At 32.8% G+C, this 18,616-nt stretch overlaps 1 protein-coding gene across 2 annotated transcripts; it reads right to left on the reverse strand.

Moving 5' to 3' along the window:
- Positions 1-2,768: 2,768 nt before the first annotated feature.
- Positions 2,769-12,488, reverse strand: LOC139861236 (CEN-like protein 2). Of its 2 annotated transcripts, XM_071849553.1 has the most exons (5): positions 12,464-12,488; positions 7,377-7,558; positions 7,196-7,257; positions 4,897-4,937; positions 2,769-3,087 (listed from the first exon to the last, which is right to left on the reverse strand). In XM_071849553.1, exons 1-5 carry the CDS (start codon positions 12,486-12,488, stop codon positions 2,870-2,872), a joined length of 528 nt encoding a protein of 175 aa, XP_071705654.1. In that variant the 3' UTR covers positions 2,769-2,869. The 2 variants fall into 2 exon arrangements, with proteins under 2 accessions (XP_071705654.1, XP_071705653.1); XM_071849552.1 differs by lacking the exon at positions 12,464-12,488 and having other exon boundaries at positions 7,377-7,574.
- Positions 12,489-18,616: the final 6,128 nt, after the last annotated feature.

The raw sequence follows: 18,616 nt of genomic DNA on the forward strand, positions 1-18,616 counted from the left end.
CATAGGGTTTAGAAGTAGTAGCCCCGTCTGCTTCACCTTTGCCTTTGAACATTTTCATCATTTCTTGACAAACATCATTAACCAACCTTTGATCTAAATCAACCCTTTCACAGTGAACCTCATTTTCATTCACCATATTAAAAGGTGTATCCCTGTTCATATATGCATCAAAATCAGTACCAACTTGAGCATCCAATTTCACATGTTTCTTTGCTTTCTTTCCTTTGTACCAATCTGGATACCCTACCCTTTCAAAACAATCATCAGCAGTGTGACCTTCCATATTGCAAAAAGTGCACTTTTATCTTCTTTATTTTCTTTGACAAACATCTTAAAGCCACCAGAACCTTTGTTATGATTAGCAAAAAATGCAGTTGATTTGGATCATGTTGAGTAACCTGCTTCTGTTTCTCAACTTGTTGCACAATGTAATAAGCCTTATTGATGGTAGGCAATGGATCCACTGACAGGATTTGACTCCTAACAGACTCAAATTCATCATTCAACCTCATCAAGAACTGCATGAGTTTTGACCTGCTATCAATTTCCAAGAACTTTTCTGCTATACCACAAGTGCATTCTCTTAATCTTCCACAGCTACAAGTAGGAATGCCATTCAAGCTTTGAAGTTCATACCAAAACCTTTTTAACTTGTTGTAATTAGCAGCCACAGTCAAGCTACCTTGATTAACCTTGCTTAACTCTCTTTCAATTTTATAAATCAATGGCCCATTAGTTTGACCATACCTTTCACTGAGTTCTTTCCATAAACCACTTGTACCAGTAGCATACAAGAAAGATTAATTCAGATATCATTGAATTCAGTATCCAACATGTAACCATATAGTCACATCTTGTCCATTTTTGATAGTCTTCATCTGTAACAACAGGTTTGATCAAGCTTCCATCAATGAACCCTAGCTCGAGCTTAGCTCCTAGAGCCATTTTAACTGTTCGACTCTATCTGAGAAAGTTACTGCCATTGAACGGAGTTGCAGTTATCGTTATACCAAGATGATTGGAGCTCGCCGGGTAAAGAGGATCATTAATGGTGTTTTGCAGATTTTCAGGAATTGCCATTTCTTCGTGATTGATTAACCTTTAATCGTTGATAACGATCGTGATAACACTATCAATTTACAGCTTTCAGATGAATCAATGACGAATTTAGTGAAACTAGGATTCTAGGGTTTGTGTGTTCCTAAGCTCTGTGTGTAATTGATTTCATTCAATTACAATTAACACTGTTACAACTGTTTATATGGTCTCAATTTGAGCTATTAACATAATCAACCGCCTATCACAACTATTACATTTGAATGAAAAAATAAGCGGGAAAATAAGTTTCAGGTTAGTTGGAACTAGTTGTCAGATTGTCAACTTTAGTCCCTGTGCTATCAACTTTTGTATAAGTAGCACAAAATTTAATTAAACTTATAATTAACTTTCATTTTCAGAAAGTTGGTGTGGCCACATCAAAGTGTTTGCACATAACAAGATTAGATAAGACTTTGTTAGGACCATTTTTAGATGAAATGTCCATTTAAATGAATGAGATTTGGATAAGTAAATACGTGATTTAGAATATAGGATAATTTGTAATGTAATTTAGAGAGTATAAATACTCTTAAGTTTAGCTTAAGATGTAAGCCTCTACCATTAAATCATTCTCACACTTACATTATCACCTTCACACACTCGCCAATTCTCTCTCAATTCCGAAATCAATTGTAACAACATGAATTGTAACGAATAATTGAAGATTTGCTACTGTCAGTCTGTCACATCTAGATTCATCATCATCTTCATCTATATACAACATATACATAGAGTACTTATACACTTAAATACATATACTGATATATCACGATTCAAGGTCTAAACACGAATTCAGATAGAATTCTTACCTTTCAGACTTTTCCTAACTTTGTGGATGAACCTCGATCTTTGATCAGTTGAGTCACCTTATGGTTAGATTTTCAAGTATTAAACTTTTTTTCTTAACATTAATGATTCACGATTTAAAATAACTTGTGTGATCAATAATATAGTAGAGGAAAATGTAATATCCGTTGGCATATATGACTTATTAAGCTATTGTAATTTGTAAATTTTTTCTCTCCAAACTGAGCGTCAATTGAAGAGTTTAAAGATATTAATAGTCTTTTTTACAAAGTGAGGTGCAACAACAAAAACAACAACAAAACTCAATGCCACATGAGTAGTGTATGTGGAAGGTGAGATGTAAACAATCTTTCCCTAATTCGAGAGTAAAAACATGTTATTTCTCCACCGAGAGTGAATCACTCTCATAAGTATAGAAATTCATCCCTCTCTCTATTCGTCGGATAAAGAGATTGCTTCCGAGTGGACCACCGGTCAATAGATAAGAAATGTTTTTAAAATAAAATTAAAAATAAAATTGAGACGCTATGAAAATGGTAGAATCAAATTTTCATGAGTTTTAAATCTTGCTTAGAATTCAATTTATGCAAGTGAGTAATAATTTAGAATTTATTGAATTGAAGATTAATAGAAATATCCAGTGTAACCGTGAAAAACAGTTACTAAACGCTTAATCAAGAAGATAAGTAAATTAAAGTAGCACATTATTATACATTAAGTAGCACATAATTATACATTAAGCAAATCAGTAACATACAATACAAGCAGGCTCGATCACATTTCACACCACTTATTCTAAATCACTCCTTGACATACACATAATAGAGTTACACACTAAGGATAATCATACATTAACAGCCACATTAATAACGTTAACTTATAAATCATCATCTTTTTCTTCCTTTTCCGTTTCCATTTTTTATTATGTTACATACATAGTTAACAATAACGTCGTCATACATAATTAACGTCTTCTGGCAGCAGTTTCCCTTTGGCAATTGAAGAAGACAGCCGCAACAGGGGACCCCAAGTTATTTTCATGAGCAAAACTTCGAGTGTTGAAATTATGCCTTGAAGTTGGGCATGCAACAGTTTGCCTTCCTCTTTGTTTAAAAAGAAGAAAAACAAACCTATGAATTCCTATGTTTGGCCTTGGTATTTCATAGCTCACCACTTCTTTTCCTATTCAAAAATATTTAAAAAAAAAAATTAAACGAAAAAAAGTTTTCATATTCAGGCTACCAATAATAAATGAATAAGTACTTTTACTTAATTTTATGTGGTCTATTTAGTCGGTTGATGTTGTGAACGTTTTCGACCCTTTCTCCGACCAGCTAAAAACGTGATAAAACAGTTTCAGTCTTGTTCAAAAACATTAATAGTAAAAGGAGATGATTCGTACACCGTTAATAATTAGCCATATACCACCAAAACTGTTTTACAAGATTGTACAGTACTACATTTAATGCACGTTTGGTGGTGTATGGATAATCTTACTGGTATACGAACACCTATAGTAAAAAATGTTTTACATGAATAAACCATTTTTTAGTCAGTTGTCAACTGTCTTGACTTTAATATACTGACTACCTGCTGATCTGCTCATGAGATGCTTCAATAGTTGTATACTGTATAGTTTGAAGTGCATATATAATGCACGTGTTGTAAATTACTACAGTATAAATGATGGTTAAGTTAACATAACTTCATAACTTCAGTTAAAGAATGAGAAGCATGAGTTACATCGGGTACAATACTGAATCCCATATTAATCGGGTCATATAAATGTCAAAATCAACAGAAACGTTTATGGGTCTCCGTCTAATCCCAATTGATTTTAGACTACTTAAGGAGCTTATGACTTGTATATATATTTGGTGCTGTTGGGCTCTAATCGATCCTATCAACATTTTGTTGCATGTGCGCTAATTGAATGTATTATTAGAAAATAAATTCATCTTTAGTATCACATATATATAAACCTCTAATAAAATCAACTTTTTGTTGCACTAATATCAATATGCATTCATGAAATTCACAACCATTCCAAGAGGAATAGCCTAGAGCATATTTTGGTGTCACAAGAAAAATAAGTTGAAAACAGTCACAAAATAACTCGTTTAAGATGAATGCATTCTTTTTTAACAAAAGTACTCCGGTTGTGAGGTTACGAAATGTGAACACAACTTAGCTAGCAATGTTTTTTAAAAACTCAAACCTATCTAACACACAAAGTCAAGATATTTGTCCGTTCACCGTCACAACTGAAGCTTAAACGTCAACCTCTTGATTGATCGAAAATCTCCTCGAGAGCAATCAAACTTAAAACTATGATGTCATAATTTCAAGTATTTAGTTAAAAAAAGTACAATTTCCAAGTATTTAGTTAAAAACTTATGCTTTTATCATACCATCTTTTTTAGAAACTAAAAACACCTATGCATGTAACCAAACATACTCAACCCTCGTTTAATTATATAGCTAATATACTCCGTATACACGGAGTAATAAACATTTCTAGTTGAACTTGCGGACATAGCTCAACAGTTTCCCTCATATACTTTGTGACATGGGATAGGGAGAGATCATGAGTTCGATGACATGATTTTTTTTAAAACGATTCAACACAAATAATGGTGGTATATATTGGCTCTATAGAGAGGTTTTACCGGATTCGTTTACAGACTTCTACCTAGGAACACTGCCCGAATGGATGTGTTTCAGGGTACCATGAACGTATGTGATATGTGCAAATGATTAAGGTCGTTGAAATAAGTAATCTACCGATACCAAAAAATGACCGTTCAGAAAAATAAACGTTTTTAGTTGGGGTTTAAATTAATTAAACTAAATCAACAATACTAACTTCTGATGACGTCATTTAACTTAAAGCTAGTTAAAAAGTCATGCTTATCCAAAAATGAAACAAAAATAAGTGAAGTAAATACTCCGTAATAATAATGCATATCAATCAAGAATTAAAGAAGGTACCAAATGAGGAGTCGGTTGTCCCTGGTATGTCTGTAACAATCCTGTGAAAGAGAAGACGCTGTCACAATACTATTGGTGGTTTTGGGTCAAATTATATGTTTAAATCTAGTATACAACTTCAACCTGACATATTACTTTTCTGGTAGACCCCCCTTAAAAAAAAAAAAAAAAAAAAACACACACACACACACAGTTACCTTTTTCCTTTGTTTGTTCAGGTTGTAAAATTGGGTTCACTTTGCTGGTCAATACGTACTATTACCACATGATTGATATCTTTGAAAATTCAATACTATTTTTGTTAGAAAGTTTCTAATTAGAGTGTCTGTCTTTTGAAAAATAAATTATGGTAGTAGTATATTTAGGAGACAATTTCATATTCCTCGCATGAACTTATAAATTACGTATATCCTCGAACATGCATTAAAAATTGTTGTACTTTATGCATTGAAAAATTGTATATTGAATAAATATATAAATTATAGATTTAGCAGAGATAAATATGATAAAATCGCTATATTCAATGAGTTAATGGTAGGGATGGCAATGGATCGGATATGGAGCGGGTGATGCCGTATCCACATCCATATCCATTTAGTTTTTGTTCATCCATGTCCATATCCATATCCGTTTAGTTTCAGGTCATCCATCCATATCCATTTTCGATGGATTAAGCGGGTTAATGGATACCCAATGGATATTAAAAAAATGTTATGATATTTTCTAATATGTGATTAAAATAAAAATGTAGTTTAGCAAAAATAATATAACATGACATATTTAAAATCTATCTATAAGAATGTGTAATCTTTGTTGAAGATATAACAAAATTTGTTAAATGTTACTATAAAACATGGATTATGAAAAATTAAATATGAAAATTGTAAGTTTATTTTATTAGATGTGCGTGCTTTATTGTAATATATTATAGTTATTTCATTATAAGGTTGAAAGCAAAATATAAATCTAACGGTAAATGAACTTGTAGTAGTAAATATGTAAGCATATATTTATATTTATATTTATGTACTTGTAGATGTATTTCGGGTGGTAATGGATATATCCATGGATGAAACTTTTCATCCATGTCCATATCCAATTATCCATATCCATTTAGGTTCATCCATATCTGTATCCATATCCATTTAGGTTCGTCCATATCCATCACGAAGCGGGTGGATCGGGTGGATATCCACCGGATCGGGTGACCATTGCCATCCCTAGTTAATGGTAGTTATTTTTAAAAAGAGACGGTTATTTGGAATTTACGTATAAATAATGTGTGTTCGAAATTCTTAATAATACACCTTAGGGTTGTCAGAATCTTTTATTTATGAGTCACGTCTAGATAACTTAAATAGCTCTAATGACATAAGATAAGTCTAGTTTATTTGTTTGTTATAATTAAATAATTTAGTTAAATTAATTTAATAGGAGTATTCTATTTTTAGCCTTAAGAGCTATCTTTAAGGATTTGTTTTAGCAAAATTTAATACTACATTGGAGAAGTTATTTGCGGAAAGTGTATAGTTATTTTGAAGGGACAAACAATACAAGCATGTTTAAATTTGTTAAGGATAGTCTAAGGGCTATCTTTAAATTTTTCTAATTTAATTATTATACGTTAAAATTTGATTCAATTAGTACTAATTAACTTATGCTCTAAAGAGATAAGTTAGACAATTTATTTATTCATTAATCTATGTATTTAATTATTTTAAAGTATTTGGATCGAGTTGAAGATTAATTACATTGAATTTGATTTGTATAGATAGATCGATAGATAGATAGAAAGATAAAGCAACGTGAAAACAAACATTTGTATATGAAACCTTGAGCACCGAAACAGATGTAACTTAGGTTTTCAAACTTGAGTATTACTCCAAAGGAAACGAAAAAAAAATAAAAATTGATTAGGATCATAAGAATATACAATTCATAAATGGTAAAAGGAAAGTATGATGAACTGAAAATACATAATTTTTTATTAACTTGTGTTTCTGACTCGTTTTATAAACCGATTGATCACAGAGTGACCCCCCCAATTTACGTGTAGAACGGATTCCTTGCCGATAAATCTCCGTGGCCACAAAAGTGTATATTTTTTTGCTCTAGGATTTGATCTTGAGACTTAGTATTTTCACTCATATATTCCAAGTATTACCACTAAGGCACCACTATTGTGGTTTTAATAAAAGAAAGAAGATTTAAGGACACCCAAGTTGTATTATTGCATGCATAATTTAAATATTAAGAAGAAGAGAAAAACTTGGTTAATAGGTATAGAAAATAAGTTTACCAGTGCAAGTGCTCTCTTAGATATGGATCACTTGGACCTGGAACATCTGGGTCAGTCATAATCTGCAAATTTAAATTTGAAAAGATTCAAGTAACTAAGAAGCTCTAGTTTTATACTTCAAAAAAAAAAAAAAAAAAAAAAAAAAAAAAAAAAAAAAAAAAAAAAAAAAAGTTGTAGGTACCAGTGTAAAGAAGGATCTCATATCACCAGAAACATCAACTTTAGGTTTAGTAGTAACAGAAGATGGAAACAGTTCATGGCCATTATAAACTTGTTTAGATGAGTTGTATGTTACACACATATTAACAGATGGACTGAAATTATCCACTACATCTCCTACCACCCTTCCAACCACAAGAGGATCTGATTTTCTTGCCATATATTCTTATTTATATTTTTCTTAATTTATTGATTTTTGTTTGTTGAATAATTTGAGACTAAAGCTTGGACAACTACCCCTTTATATATACTTTTAAAGTTGAGAAACAACTCATATTAATGTTTCTTAATTCCCACAATTAGCTTTTAGTATGTCATTATATGGTTTATTCTCGTATAACCTAATTATGGTAGCTAGTAAGGCTAGTATTTAGGCTGATTAGTAGCCTTTTTTGTTTGATTTGACATAGTTTATATCAAGCTAAAATATATAGACTTTAGTGGTGCAATTTGTGTGTTTATAACGAATAATGTATCTTTTGCAAAGTGTCAATTGGTAGTGTATGATGTATTTGTGTTTATACTAATTACTTTAGTGTTTGTAACGATTTTATATATAATGATACGCCTATCGAATTTTTATCCGGGATACATAAGTTATCAAAAGAGATATCAATTTATTTTTTGTTTAAAATATTCGTATAGCATGCATGGTAGCTGGACTCGACCATATTTTTATCTACAAGATCAAGTACGTCAAGTGCTTATACCTGAATGACATTGTATATGAAAGATGCTATAGGATGCAAGCAATGTGTAAGCTAGCCTTTCATATCGTGGTAACACATGAGCCCATGGCAGTGTGCATACGCCACGTAAGTCTCACATGTCAGCTCTAAAGACTCAAACTCAACTTGCAATGTTGATCAACACATCATATCGTGACACATAAACATGGTCAGATCCATAAAGGCAGGGGCAGATCTACTTTAGGTCCAGTAATTGCACGGAATACAACTGAAATACGCGATGTAGTGGAATTTTTTTTGTATTTTTAACTAGTGACACAACTGGATAGTGTACATTTTTTTGAATGACACTATTGAAATAAGACATTTAGTAGAATTTTTTTAGGTTTTTAGCTTGTAACTACTAATCATACTACTTGCATATATATAGACATGTACTATACATGTCTTACACACTCTAACAATCATTAATTAAGACTAATACTTTCACGCGGTATCTTTTCTGTCAATAGACTCACTAAACAACTCACTCGAGTTCACTACCGAGTCGAATTCTTATAGATTGATTGTTTAGCCACCCTTGAGAATCTTAATCATGAAGTCGAGTTTGAAAGTTTATCGGAGGGCAAACAATCAATTCTCCAAACATTCTCCCATTTTTACACTCAAGTCGGATACGCTTGATCATTTATCTAATCGGTCAATATCTATACAATACAATCACCTAACTATAAATTTAAAGGTAAAACTCACTAGTTGAAGGTAAAACACCAACTCCCCTCCCTCACTATCCCCGCAACGCAATATGCGATAGACACCTTTGAGTTAAACTCGCTAGTCGAGGAGCCTTTCATCCAAAAGATTGATGATTCTAGTCCCGTCGTAAGCATATTACTGAATTGGTTGTTGAGTGTGTGACTTGTCGTTCCTTAAAAGGTAGTATAAATTATTATACTCTATTATACTGATTTTTGTTGCATATAGTGCGAATGTTATATTAATATTAATTAATTTAAAAATATGTGTACATTTTATGTACTTGAAACTTGAAAGTTATGTAAGATAAAATACATTTTGTAAGATAAAATACATTTTGTAATTTGTATGGTTAACTTGAATTATGTGACCTTTAGGAAATCAAGGCAAAATAGACTTCACAATGTATTATGTACGGACATGCTCCACCCAAAAAGGCAATAACAACTTTAAAAAATATGGTCATTTAAAAAAAAAAAATGAAAATCTAAATTAAGCATTATTCGAACCTTCCTATATGGATGATAGTTGATTCTTATAAGACTATTTACTATAAGTAGAAATTATTTTTATTTTATAAAAAAGGAGTTGGGTATTTAATATTATTATACAAATAAACAAGTTGGGTATAAAGCAATTCCACCATAACCAAAAGTACAAAATTTTAAAGATAAATACAAAGAAACAACATGTGAGAACGAATTTGACGAAATGTGTATATGTAAAAATTAGCTCTAGATGAAAATTCATTGTTATAATTAATTTTAATTAAATTTTAATGAAAATACTAAGCTTAATTTTACAGCTACCTAAGGTAGATCTTTTTAGATCATCTATTTATGTAACAAAGATTATCAAATTTTGTTTCAACATAGAGTTAAAAACTTAAATTTATAAAAGTGTTAAAACTATAAATACGTCTTATACTCTCACTTTTTTATTCCAATTTAAGCTACAAACCCAAATAAATATTAGTGTATTTCACATATTTTCAAAAAGTTTATTAATATGAACTTGTTGAACTTAGAAACCGGATAAACAAACGAGCTGGCGTGGCATACTAGCATCCTACATCTACCTGATGGATCATTTAAAATACTTATGTGACATTTTTTATTTTTCTTTAAAGATAACTTGAATAATAACTGAAAGTTTATGACCTACAAATAAGTCGTATACTTTCAGTTTTGTTCTGATGTAAACTATATATTTGAAGATTTGTTAATTTGTATTGCCGAGAGCGCACCGGTTACGGTTAACCTAATTAATTTTAGTAAGATCTTTCATGTGTCGATTAAAAATAAGTATCAACAAAAGCATAAGAAAAAATTTGTTCATGTATATTTGTTAGCATTTTGCAGTGGTTTTTGTTTCGCTTTAGGTTTGATGAGCTTGATGTAGGTAGTTCGTTTTAAATTATAAATATTTCCTTTGAGTTTTATATAGTAACAATACATAGATATATAAAGATTCACGGAGAACTCCTGATAGGTGAGAACTTGGAGAACTAGAAGTGCTAACATACTGAGTTTAGTCTGTCTACGTAGTGAACTCAGTCTACCACATACTGATCTCAATTTGTCTCAGACTGAACTCAATATGCTACAGACTGAGTTCAGCATGTAAATAGGTTGAACTCTACAGACTTATATTTTAAATACATATGGTAGATGCATCTCTCAAATTCAAGCATATAGTGAAAAGTAAAAACGCAGATATTTAGGGATTCATCTTTTGAATCTATCTGCAAATTTTCATATTCCAACTCTTAGATTTAAGGACTAAACCCAAAATACTAATCTTAAACCCTAAACTTTAAATCGGGCTAAATTTTGAAAAAAAAAAAGACTTCACAAAAGATGAAAAAAAGGCTCAAAAAATAACATGCATCACAATGAATGTTATCAGGAATAACATTTATCGATGAATGTTATTTCTTCGAGTGTTCCCTGGTCAAAATAATACGGAGTAACATTTATCACGAAGTGTCTTTTTTAAATACTCATATTTTCACATAATCTTAATGTTTTGAAGAAAAAAAATTATAAACGAAAAAATATTATTTTCCTCTTGATGATGACCTTATATATATATATATATATATATATATATATATATATATATATATATATATATATATATATATATATATATATCTATATATATATATATATATATATTGGTAGGATCAAGGGGGAAGTAACTAATCGGGGGGAAGCAAAAAAAAAAAAAAAATTCGTTTTTTGAAAAAAAACTTTGTTCACGAACATTATAGATTGGATGAAAATATGAACATTTAATAAAGACACTTTGTGATAAATGTTTTTATTTTGGCGGAAAAATGCTCGAAGAATTAATATATAACAATTATCGTATTTTTCGAGCGTATGTTGAGGTTTTAGATATTAGGGTTTAGATATTAGGATTTAGATATTAGGTGTAAGACCCTGTTTCTGTTTCAGGTCATTGGGACGCCGTCCCAAGCATTTGGACGCCGTCCTGTCCTTTGTTACTGGACGCCGTCCAGGAATCTGGACGCCGTCCAGATGAACTGGCGGGCCAGCTGTGCAGTTTTGATATTTTAAGAGGGGTATTTGTGTCTTTTCACTTGGATCGGATGTGTAGCCATATTATCAGTTTGGGATCCAATTTTGGATCATGTTTCACATCCACAAACACTCTCATTCATCTTAGAGAGAGAGGGAGATTCTAGAGAGAGATTTGGAGATTTGGAGAAGAAGGAGCTTGAATTGATCAAAAGCCCAAGTGTTAAGGTTGTTCATCTCGCTCTTGGCTACATTGTGGTAGTGTTGGTAAGTTCTAACTCCGAGTTTTCATAAGCTTGATTGTTGTTCATAATTAGGGTTTGAACTTGTTTGTTGTTGAAAGACCCATCTAGTTCATAAATGGGTTTATTGAAGCTAGTTATTGTTGTTGTTGGTGGGTTTTGGGTTGGAAAACTAATTGGCCAAGTTTAGGGCTTTGAATTAAGTATAATCACTAGGATTAGTAATTATGTTGTAAATGGAACCCAAATGGGTGTTGTTGAGAGCTTGATTTAGAAATGGGTCAAAATGGGCTTTGTGTAACTTGTGCTAGCAAATGTTTTGAAAGAACAAACATGGGGTTTATTGTGGTATTAGAACATAATCACTAGTTGATGGTGAGTATTGACAGTTTGGGCAAGTTTTGACTTAGCCAAAATAGAAGTAGGTGCAAATGGGTCGAAATTGCACTTGTGATGTTTTGAGTATAAGCTAGAGTGTTTAGCTTATTTGTTTGTGAATTTCTTAGGTGATTTACATTGGTTGATTGGAAGCTCAAGCGGATTAGCGTTTCAAGTAATCGAGGTAAGTGGAATATTTATACGTTTATGTATATAATTTGGTTGCTTGTGTGCGACGTGGCGAGTGTTATTCGGTAGAATACATTTCTCTTGGGCCACATTGGGACCGGGGTGCGGGATGAGGGTTTAAGTTCGATGCCGCGATACCTCATATGTATGGACTTAAAGTTCGATGATGACGACGCCATACTACTATTGTATTATTCGATGCGGGATGAGGATTAAAGTTCGATGCGGCGATACCTCATATGTATGGACTTAAAGTTCGATGGGACGATGCCATACCACTATTACGTTGTTCGATGAGGGTTCAAGTTCGATGTGACGATACCTCATATGTATGGATTTAAAGTTCGATATTGACGATGCCATACCAAGATTGTTTGTTTGATGAGGGTTATAAGTTCGATAGCGACGATACCTCATGTATGGATTTAAAGTTCGATATTGACGATGCCATAATACTATTGTATTACTTGATGAGGGTTTAAAGTTCGATGTGGCGATACCTCATATGTGGGCTTAAAGTTCGATGAGACGATACCACATGAAGCGTGAAGAGTGGGTTTGAAGTTCGATGAGACGATACCACTCATGGAATTGGAATTGGTACTATTTGATGTCATGAACATCCATGGCTCTTTCAAGGTAATTTCCCTCGTAATCTTGTTTTAACCGGTGGTTTGTACGTATTCATATTTAGCAATGTAATATTGACGTGACCTTTATGTTTTCGATGTTGTCTTGTAGTACACTTGAATACGTGATACTATGTTTTGCTAATGACGTGTGTTATTTTGTGTAGGTGAATGCAAGTAATTGAATTATGTATGTATGCGTATAAGTATTGCACTCACTAAGCATTTAGCTTACCCTCCCGTTGTTTACATTTTTAGGTTCGGAAGCGGACGTGGCAAGGGTATGCTCGGGATTAGATGATTTCCCTTTTTGGTTGCTTGCTGGGATTACTTTTGGATTCGGCCTAGGAATTGGGCAGTTTATCCCCAAACATCATGCTCGTAGTTTATTTGAAAATTAAACTCATGTGGTCGAAAATTGTATTTTGTACGTAATTCATAAAACGGGCCGATATGGGCCCGGTGTTGTAAAACTCGCTTTTATTGTGGAAATCTCTATGAAGTGTTGTGATATTTCGTTTCGTTTAAGTGTGTCTGGAAGCGGGTTTTTCACTCGCGTAAGTTGGACCCCGGGTGCAGAAATCTGTAGTTCATTTGGTCGCCGTCCAAGTGTCTTGGACGCTGTCCCGCCCTTCACAACTGGACGCCGTCCAGATACACTGAACCAGATTTTTTTTTTAGGGCGTGTTTTTGGTTAAACGAGTTTGGGTCGTTACAAGTGGTATCAGAGCATGGTCTAAGGGATTTAGGTGACTTGAGATAGGCGCCTAGACTTAGACTTTTGTGTGGGCTATTATGCGGGGCTTGTAGGATTACGGGTCGGTTCGGGATTTAGCTACGTGTTGATTATGTGTTACTAATCATGTTGTTTTGTGATGAACATCTAGCGAGATGGTTGTTGTATTCATGAGCTCGGCATGGCGTGTGAGCGTAATAATAATTCGCCACCATTATTACGGTTGCAAGCCAAGTCAAGCAAGTGATTGTAACACCCCGTTTTTCCCCGTACGTGATATATAAGAGTATTGTGTAGGTACGACTAGAGTATGAAGGATTGAGATATGTTCATATGTGAAGTTCATGTGTGCGAGAAAACGGATCAGACCATGTTAAAGGTCGCGGCGCGGAGGTATGGGTCGTGGCGCGACATTACAAACAAATCAGGATCAGGAGGCACGTTAAGGAAGGCACCAGACCACGCCTTGGGTCGCGGCACGACAGAAAGGGCCGCGGCGCGGCATTTAGCTGATTTCAATTTCAGGAGGCATGTTAATTCAACCACCAGAATACGTTATAGGTCGCGGCGCGACGATTAAGGCCGTGGCGTGGCATTCTGGGCGAGTTGGTACCAGATTTGCAATTTTAAAGGATATTCGAGGGCATTTTGGTTATTTCGCGTATGTGCCAGATTTGGGATCTTAAATCTCATCCACTCATCTCATTTTCTTTATTTCTTTTTCCTTTTCTTCTTCAATTCCTCTCAAAACTTAAATACTCCAAATATTTCAAGAGGGATTTTGGAAGGGAAGATTCGGGTTTTGATCGAGGGCGTAAGAAGCAACTTTGTTCTCCTCGTTCTTAGCTACAAGGTGATACTAACGGTAAGCCCTAACTCTGAATTTCGTTTTCGTGTTCATCATCTAAATTTGAGGCTTTTGATTGTATGATTCATAGATGGAACCCATTTAGTTGTATAACGACCCTCATTTTTCCATTCTATATTTTTCAATATTAAGTGCCCAAACAATATAATTAAACTTAACGATTAAACTTTAATCAATAATTGTTAAGCGTTAAGAATTATAAAACATAATAACTAACTTTGTGTAATAAACGACAAGTTAATAAAAGACGGAAATAATAAGCTAATTAATTTTCGTGAACAAAATATAATACTATAAAACTTATAGCCTTTGAATAATTTAAGTACAACCTTTAATGAGCCATTTAAGCTAATTTAAAGTACAAGGACTAAAACGAAAAAGTTCCAAACTTATCCATGTATGTCATAGCCGAAATTTTGAGGGGTAAATTTACCCTTTTGCCCTCTAAAAATTGGCCCACTTTTACCTCCTCCCTAAACCTAACTTATTCCCTAAGAAAACCTAACTAAACCCTAATTCTAGATCCTTCCTAGCTCAAGTATAAAAGGAGGTGCAAGGGTTTAGGTTTTTCTCATCTCATTCATCACACAAAAACCCTAAAAATCTCTCCCCCTTCTCTCTTGTATTTTCGGCCAAGAAATCCCCAACACACCACCATCATCTTCAAGCAATCTTCAAGCAAACTTCAAAGGATCTTCATTGCGTTCTTCGTGTTCATCAAGATCTTCAAGTGTGTTCTTCGATATTCAAGGGTTTTGATCTTCATCTTCAAAGTTTTCTTCATCTTTTCTTGTTAATCTTCATCATCATTCATCAAGGTAAAATCCTAGATCCAAACTTCTAAATTCTATCTTGTTAATCCATGTTTATGTTCATATTCATGTTCTTGATCTTATTCATAATCATATCCATATTGTTCATGTAAAAAAAATAATAAAATATATATATATATATATACATATACATACACGAATTTAAAAAAAAGGAAAGAAGGAGATTTTAGTTTGATCTTTGAACCCTAGAAGATTTGTTAGGAGATTTGTTAATAGTTAAAAAAGGAAACAAGTATACACATACTATATATAAGTACATGCATAAAAAAAATTTATATATACCTACTATCTATATATATTTTTGGCATATATATTAAAAAAAGGATTTTTGCTAGTCATTAAAAACTCTAAAGATTTGTTAAAGATTAGATAGTGTTTAAATAAGGAAACAAAATGTATACATATATATATATATATATATATATATATATATATATATATATATATATATATATATATATATATATATATATATATATATATATATATATATAACCCTAATTACACCTAAACTATATTACTTTAATTAAAACCGTAACACTACTTTTAACCCTAATCATTACCTAATCATTACTACATTAATTAAAACCCTAAACCTAACCCTAATTATTAAAAACCCTAATTTATTAAACCCTAATTTATTAAACCCTAGGACATTAATCAAACCCTAGACATTTATTATAAACCCTAATCATTAAAATACTACTTTAATTAATTAACCCTAATTAATTAATGAAACCCTAATATTACTTATACTATTATTTAACATATATACCCTATTACTATAACTAACACTTATAACCTACTACTTATATTAAAACACATAAAAACATTTTTGGATATGTATTAGAGATGTATAGATCTTCGAACTTTCTTGACGAATAGTTTCTACGAAACTCTAGGCGGAAGGGTTTGGAATTTCCAATTTAAAGGATCCTATAGCTCAAGCCCCTAGACCTGAAATGGCCATTCGAAGGGAAAGGGGTTATTGGAAGCTTATCTAATACGACAAGTATCCTAAAATGGAAAACACTCTTAAAGTAGAAACTTTCTAGTTATAGAAACTTAATAAAATAAGGAACCTACTAAAAGTGGAAACTTTCTAAAAATATAAACTTACTAGGAAAGGAAACTTAGTAAAACGAACTATACTTAAAACACTATCATACTTAAACATCTACTTAAACTTGGGCAAAAACACTTACTACTCTTAAATGTCAATAGATTGACTTTCTGTCCGTTCCAACTTTCTATTCCGAGGAATAATCGTCATCTCTCTCTACTTACTAAGGTGAACTTCATAGCTCCACTTTCTATTGTGCACAACTTATTTACTTTTACTTGGGGTGAGACACATGCTGTTTTTACATTTTACAATTTAGACACAAGTACCAAACTGTTAAACTATGTTATACCTGGCTATGTCCGACTAAGTCCCTACAGTGATATTTTTAATTGCTCGTTGATTGCATACTTAATTATTGGGGGTAGGCCTATCGGGAGTAACGTCCCCGATACATTTGACTAAGTCTTTGTATTACTTAATAATGAAATTAAACCGACAAGTATAAACTACAACTTGTCTTTGGGGAAAACTTGAACGTTTAGTCTAAATATCACGCATTGGCATAACTTTTTGATCCTGCGATATCAACTCTAAAGATATTTGTGATCTCCTTTAACAACTAAAGATCTGTGTAATCTACTTATGAAAACAAAAATCTTGTGGTCTAAAAACAACGATAACTACTTTTGTTAAACCTATGATTTCACTCAACCTTTATGGTTGACACTTTAGCATGTTTTATCTCAGGTGCTGATTGATCAAGTTTAATTATCTTCTACTTATGTGATGCTATTTGGACATAGGATCTCAAGAACTATCGCATTTATTATTCTTGAATTTGAACCAATTACTTTATTGTAATTTCCATTATTGTAACGACATTTCATTTTCCGCTGCGTACTCAATAAAGTTTATTTCTATCATGTAGAATTGTTCTCGTATTATAATATGTTGGTTTATTTAATATTAGTAACGTTTCTTCCAGACCCTATCTGGAGGACGTTACAGAGTGGTATCAGAGCCAGGCTGTTATAGAGAACCAGGATTGCATCTTTATGTGTGATTTACTTGTTAGCTAGGGTGCCTTAGCAATCTAGGAAACTATAACCTTTCCTGCCTTAGACTTAAAGCACTTAGGATTGCCTTATAATCTTAACAACCTTGCCTTGATAATCTTGGCTAAAAATGCTAATCAAAGTCTCTTTTCTAATGATAGGATGTCAAGCGTTAATAAAAACGACAAGACAACTCTTTTCAAACCATCTGAAGTAATGACTCACTTCAAACCTGCTATCGAAGAAGATAATGGATATCCTTCAACTGCAAGACCAGTCCAAAGTCCACCTTATGGCTTTGGTGGTCCTCCCTCACCAAACAATAGTCCGGATACTTTACCTAATTCTCCCGAATACTACCTGACTCTAAGAACGGAAAGTAAAGGGAAACGCCCTGCTGATTTTAAAGAAGATGGCTCGTCAAAGAAAAGATCCCGATCTCCTTCCTACGAAGAAGTTGATGCCAAGTACAAGATCATGAATCTGCGAAAAACTACCGATGGCCTAATTCGCCATATTGCAAGGATCGATGTTCAAATGAAGGAAAAAGACCTAGCGATCAGGAAGCTCATGTAGAAAAACGCTGAGCTAAAGAAGGAGATAAAGTTGGTGAAGTATGAAGGTGATAGAAATGCCCGATGGGGGAAGCAATCTCTTGCCTACCTAAGAGAAGATGTTAACTTTAAATTGAAGATGGAGGAAAACCGCCTCGATTTCCTGCATGAGAAACAAAAGGCGAAGAATGAGAAAGTTGAGAAGTTTATGAAGAAGGTTGAGGACGAGAAGAAGAAATATGAAGACTACTTCAATCTTAATATTTCCTAGTTTATCCTATTCCAATTTATTATCTATGTAAAGGCTATGCCTTAAACCATTTCTATTTCCGAATCGTGTATTAAAAAGGCTTATTTAATGCCTCGTTCTTAATAATATAAAGTGTTTCGTTTATATCATATTCATCTTTATCCTATCGGATTTATCAAACTTCTATACACCCTTATGTAGTGAAAAATCATGGTTCGTCCAACTACACCAACTCTTACCACGATGTTTCATAACTTTCTCGTCTGACTACGTCCATTTCCTAACTTTCACCACTTCCATAACTTTCATAGATATGAAAGTTGATCAAGTCTATAAAGACTGCAACTTAAAACCAGCCAACCATAACTCGACAAGTTCATAACTATTTTCACGGATGACATTTCGAGCTGC

This window comes from Rutidosis leptorrhynchoides, chromosome 8 (assembly GCF_046630445.1).
Source record: "Rutidosis leptorrhynchoides isolate AG116_Rl617_1_P2 chromosome 8, CSIRO_AGI_Rlap_v1, whole genome shotgun sequence".
Classification (NCBI taxonomy): domain Eukaryota; kingdom Viridiplantae; phylum Streptophyta; class Magnoliopsida; order Asterales; family Asteraceae; genus Rutidosis; species Rutidosis leptorrhynchoides.

Bases quoted from the DNA above. Each gene is read 5' to 3' on its own strand.
- LOC139861236 (XM_071849553.1), bottom strand. From the start codon at position 12,488: ATGGCATCGTCCCATCGAACTTTAA. The intron at 7,258-7,376 runs GTACCTACAACT...TTAAATTTGCAG, and splicing joins TGAGATCCTTCTTTACACTG to ATTATGACTGACCCAGATGT. The intron at 4,938-7,195 runs GTAAACTTATTT...TCTCTTTCACAG, and splicing joins CTAAGAGAGCACTTGCACTG to GATTGTTACAGACATACCAG.